The sequence below is a fragment of the Pinus tabuliformis genome, chromosome X (genome assembly GCF_031772625.1).
Source record: "Pinus tabuliformis cultivar Carrire ecotype Pingquan chromosome X, CPIR1, whole genome shotgun sequence".
In the NCBI taxonomy this organism is placed as follows: Eukaryota; Viridiplantae; Streptophyta; class Pinopsida; order Pinales; family Pinaceae; genus Pinus; species Pinus tabuliformis.
This window is the reverse complement of record NC_142308.1, coordinates 1605459058-1605462937: the sequence shown is the minus strand read 5'-3', so window position 1 is coordinate 1605462937 and position 3880 is coordinate 1605459058. Positions and strand designations below refer to the sequence as shown.

Here is a 3880-nt window from a genome sequence, read left to right as displayed (position 1 = left end):
AATAGCTACTTCATCAAAGCTACATAAAGAGTGCCACTAAAGCATTTAAGCACATTTCAGAAATGATAAAATGTCCACACATTATCAGTGCAAGCTCAATACTGGAGCAATGTCAAAGAAATATCCATTTAATGCCGTACAACACGAATTAAACAAGAAGCTGTTGGCATAATCAAAACGAAGCAAAAAGGCTACACAACAAAAAGAATGACACATTCAAATATATCACTTCAAATTCAGAAACCTCAACGCGAGGAGAAACGTACAGGAGTTACTGATGAAGCACCTCGTCATTGTTTTACACACCAGATAGGCTCTCTACAGAATATGCATATATATTCCATTACTTAATGACTAGGATTAGGCAGAATTACCAACATCTAAAAAACAGGAAGAACTTAAATTGGCACAACGCCCCATACAACATTATAACTAGGGACTAACTGGGAATTAGATGCCCTGGTCAATAAGATAGTCACCAAGCCTCTCCACAATCATATTACATTCGCCTGGAGTCACCGGTTCATCATAAAGGCCAAAGATAAGTGCACATGTTGTCTTCTTAATGGTGACACCTGCAGATCCCTGCACACAGATCATAGTAGTAAGAATAATATCAACAATGCATACCATCTTGTTGACGCATGATAAAACCAAAATAAATCACCAGTAGTTCATTAACTGTCCCAATAGAACAAACAACTAAAAGAAAAGACCTGCATTCTATCAGTATGAGAATTAATCTAACATGAAATTGCATTTAGCACTTGCATAAGAACAGGTAACTGCAACCTATCGATATGCTAGCTACTATAACATGAAATTGCACTAAGCACTTCAATAACTGAAACTGAGAACCTAAAAGTAGCCCTGACAATAAAACATTTCATCCTTTTATGGCTAGGGTGCTTGGATAGTTGTCGACCAGGGGCTAGCAAAGCTTTAAGACTTCAGCAGCCAGGTCTATTCGGTGGTGCTTTGGTGTTATAAAAAATGGTTGCCTCTGAATACGCCATAGTTAATGGGATTACAATTGTTCAAAGCCAAATTTGCTAATTAGATAAAAATTGTTAAAAGCAGAATAGACAACTTAGGTTTGAACAGGAATAGGCATTTGTCATAACCATATAGACTCTCTTGGGATGGGGGCTGAATAAGACACACTGCCAATCTTTGCCTATCTAAAAAGGAATAGTCTATTATATCAGCATGGTGTCTATTGGCTCTGCCTCGGGTTGTTGAGAATAGAGGTTAGCATCTCCACTAGGGTTAAAATCTCACTTGGGACATGTTCAGCATGGCAAACTAAAATATAAAATTTGATGCATTCGTGAAAAAATGTAACAAAAAATGCATTCACAAAGACAAAAGGGGTATACCATACTCCAAGAAAGTTAAATGCTATTTATGCTATTTAAAGTGTTACAATTTGATCAAAACAGATAAGCATACAACCATATTTCTATACAGGCTGAACAGTTTCATTTGACATGCACTAATCACATACAATGTCCAGGCATTTATTTCTAGAAAGACTTCAATTAGACCTTCATAATAACATGAGAATCCTGTTAAGATAAATATACTGAAGAACCATTTTCTTACTTTCTTCCCCCTGATGACAGCTCCAGGTTCACCTTGGATGACCATATACTTTGTTCCTCCAATATACAGGCCAGTTGGTGCAAGGGATCCAGGCTCCGCAAAATCATTCACTATGGCCGTCACTTCCTCAGGCTTGATCTGCAGATGCAAGTTACCACTAAGTTGAATCCAATGATCTGGTGACAAAAATTAACAATTTCCAAAAACATACAATTCGTAATTAATATGCTAGAATTACATATAAAATGGTATCAGAAGACGAATTCCATCCACATCCAGGAAGATTCTTATAAAAAAATGATATCTACACATACATAAGGAGAAAATGATACCTACACATAAGGAGAGCATCTATATATTTTGTGCAAAAATAGGTGCCTTTATATTTGCATAAGAATGGCTACTATGTGTAAATACATATGCGCATGCATTCAAATGGATATGTGGATGTCTCACTTTTGCATGGAAGTGTCTGCCTTTCTATGTCGGCACCGATACATACAAGGATGCAGATAAGTACTTGTGTTTTTGCTTACACAGGAATGCATAATGTACATTCCAGCATACGTATATATGCGTAGGCGTAGACTTTCATAGCACACACTACATTCTAATTTAACTTCGATTAAATTTGGTTATCAATTTTAATACAAGCAAATGAATACCCATTGTTCAGGCAGACTTTAAAGGACGTTAAAAATAAAACAGAAACATATATCCCTAAATGCAAACACACAATCACAGATGCATATACAAACACATGTAAATAATGTCATGAGACACATGACTGCAGTGTATGTCTATAGGTATACAACAAAACACATCTATATTTATAGATGCAGATAAATTTTGGTTGAGATGTAGGTATGCAGTTATCATATGTGCCCTTGCCTCTCCCTCTCTAGATATGGATAGATGATGCATATACCAAATAGACAAAGATAGCCGAAAATACATACCTTGGGAACGAAGATTACTGTCTCCTTCCTTGTGCATAAAACAGATGTGTAGTGTATGGGCTCATATGAAGAACAAGGAAAAAGGGAAAGATCTACTCAATCGGGGACATCCGATATTATCAAAAGAACCTATATATGCCCTGAATGCATATGCAAAGTAATTCATACTTATCTATACAGATATGCCGTTTGCTTCCTTGCGGATCGAACAACAATCAAAAGCACTTACAGGTAGAACCAGACATACAGATATACAATTGGGCAATATATCTGTTTGTCAATCCAATGCAATACATATACAGGTATCATAGAGATCATCCAGAAAAGACACTTAAATCCAAAATTAAAGCCGACCCAGACCGTATACACAGTCAGAGATCTAAACCCAAGAATAAAATTTCCAACAGAAAGACAAACTTTCTGAAAATCAAAACCCTAAAGAGAAAATGAGGGTTACCGCTGGGAAGCTATCGCTCTGAGCCCAAACGCTGCCATCCTGCCCAATAATGGCCGCCGCTGTGAGCCGATTTCCCCGCCCGATCTCGCACATGAGATGGTCATCGACGTAAGTCTGCCACGACATTTTCACTTCTCCAAAAATTCAGCAAGATCCCACAAAGGCAAGGCCGACCAAATCCGAGACAAAAGAAAAATGGAAATCAGACTGAAGATCGCCCAGGAAAACTGATAACTTGCAGCAAATTACAGCGAGGAACGCACGCGATCGAATCCAGTACCACCGAGAAAAATACAGAAACAATAACTAACCATACAGAAAGCTAGAGCTCCTCTGAGCACATGAAAAGGGTGATGCGGGGTTGGGATTTAATAACTTTAGAATGGCTCTGTTGGAATCCGCTCCATAATATTTAATAGATTTGAATCCGGGCTTCGGTTCCGCATGGTCACATAAAGTGTTGGGGTTAAAATAAAATGTTAATGGGTCTAAAGTCGCATTCGGTCGGTCGGTTGGTCGGTCGGTAAAATTATTATTTATTTTTTTAACTTCAAGAGAGGACCCCAGCTTTCATTGGGGATATCATTGGAATATACCGGTTATCCTCCATCCCGCTTCATTGGTTAAGGATTTGATTAACTTTAAGATTTATTAGTACAAGAGGATTATATTGTTTTGTTCTAGTTTATTATTTGCATTTAAGGTTAAGCATAAGCTCTTTCTAGGTAAAAAGTACTATTGTAATTAGGTATACTAAGTTCCAATAGGTATACTAAGTTCGTTTGTTGTATGAAGTTAAAGTAAAGTTGAGTTAAATGTTTGATATTACAATGTTTTCCCTTAGCTTTAAGTATAATGG

General features: G+C 37.2%; 1 protein-coding gene across 2 annotated transcripts; it reads right to left on the bottom strand.

The window, feature by feature from the left end:
- Window positions 1-208: 208 nt before the first annotated feature.
- On the bottom strand, window positions 209-3388 carry LOC149146180 (profilin-1-like). Of its 2 annotated transcripts, none has more exons than XM_089453057.1 (3): window positions 3022-3388; window positions 1606-1743; window positions 209-585 (listed from the first exon to the last, which is right to left on the bottom strand). In XM_089453057.1, exons 1-3 carry the CDS (start codon window positions 3145-3147, stop codon window positions 451-453), a joined length of 399 nt encoding a protein of 132 aa, XP_089309183.1. In that variant the 5' UTR covers window positions 3148-3388; the 3' UTR covers window positions 209-450. The 2 variants fall into 2 exon arrangements, with proteins under 2 accessions (XP_089309183.1, XP_089309184.1); XM_089453058.1 differs by lacking the exon at window positions 3022-3388 and adding an exon at window positions 2565-2616 and having other exon boundaries at window positions 1606-1781.
- Window positions 3389-3880: the final 492 nt, after the last annotated feature.

Bases quoted from the DNA above. Each gene is read 5' to 3' on its own strand.
- LOC149146180 (XM_089453057.1), bottom strand. From the start codon at position 3,147: ATGTCGTGGCAGACTTACGTCGATGACCATCTCATGTGCGAGATCGGG. The intron at 1,744-3,021 runs GTAACCCTCATT...TTGCATCTGCAG, and splicing joins AGAGCGATAGCTTCCCAGCG to ATCAAGCCTGAGGAAGTGAC. The intron at 586-1,605 runs GTAAGAAAATGG...ATCTGTGTGCAG, and splicing joins CTGTCATCAGGGGGAAGAAA to GGATCTGCAGGTGTCACCAT.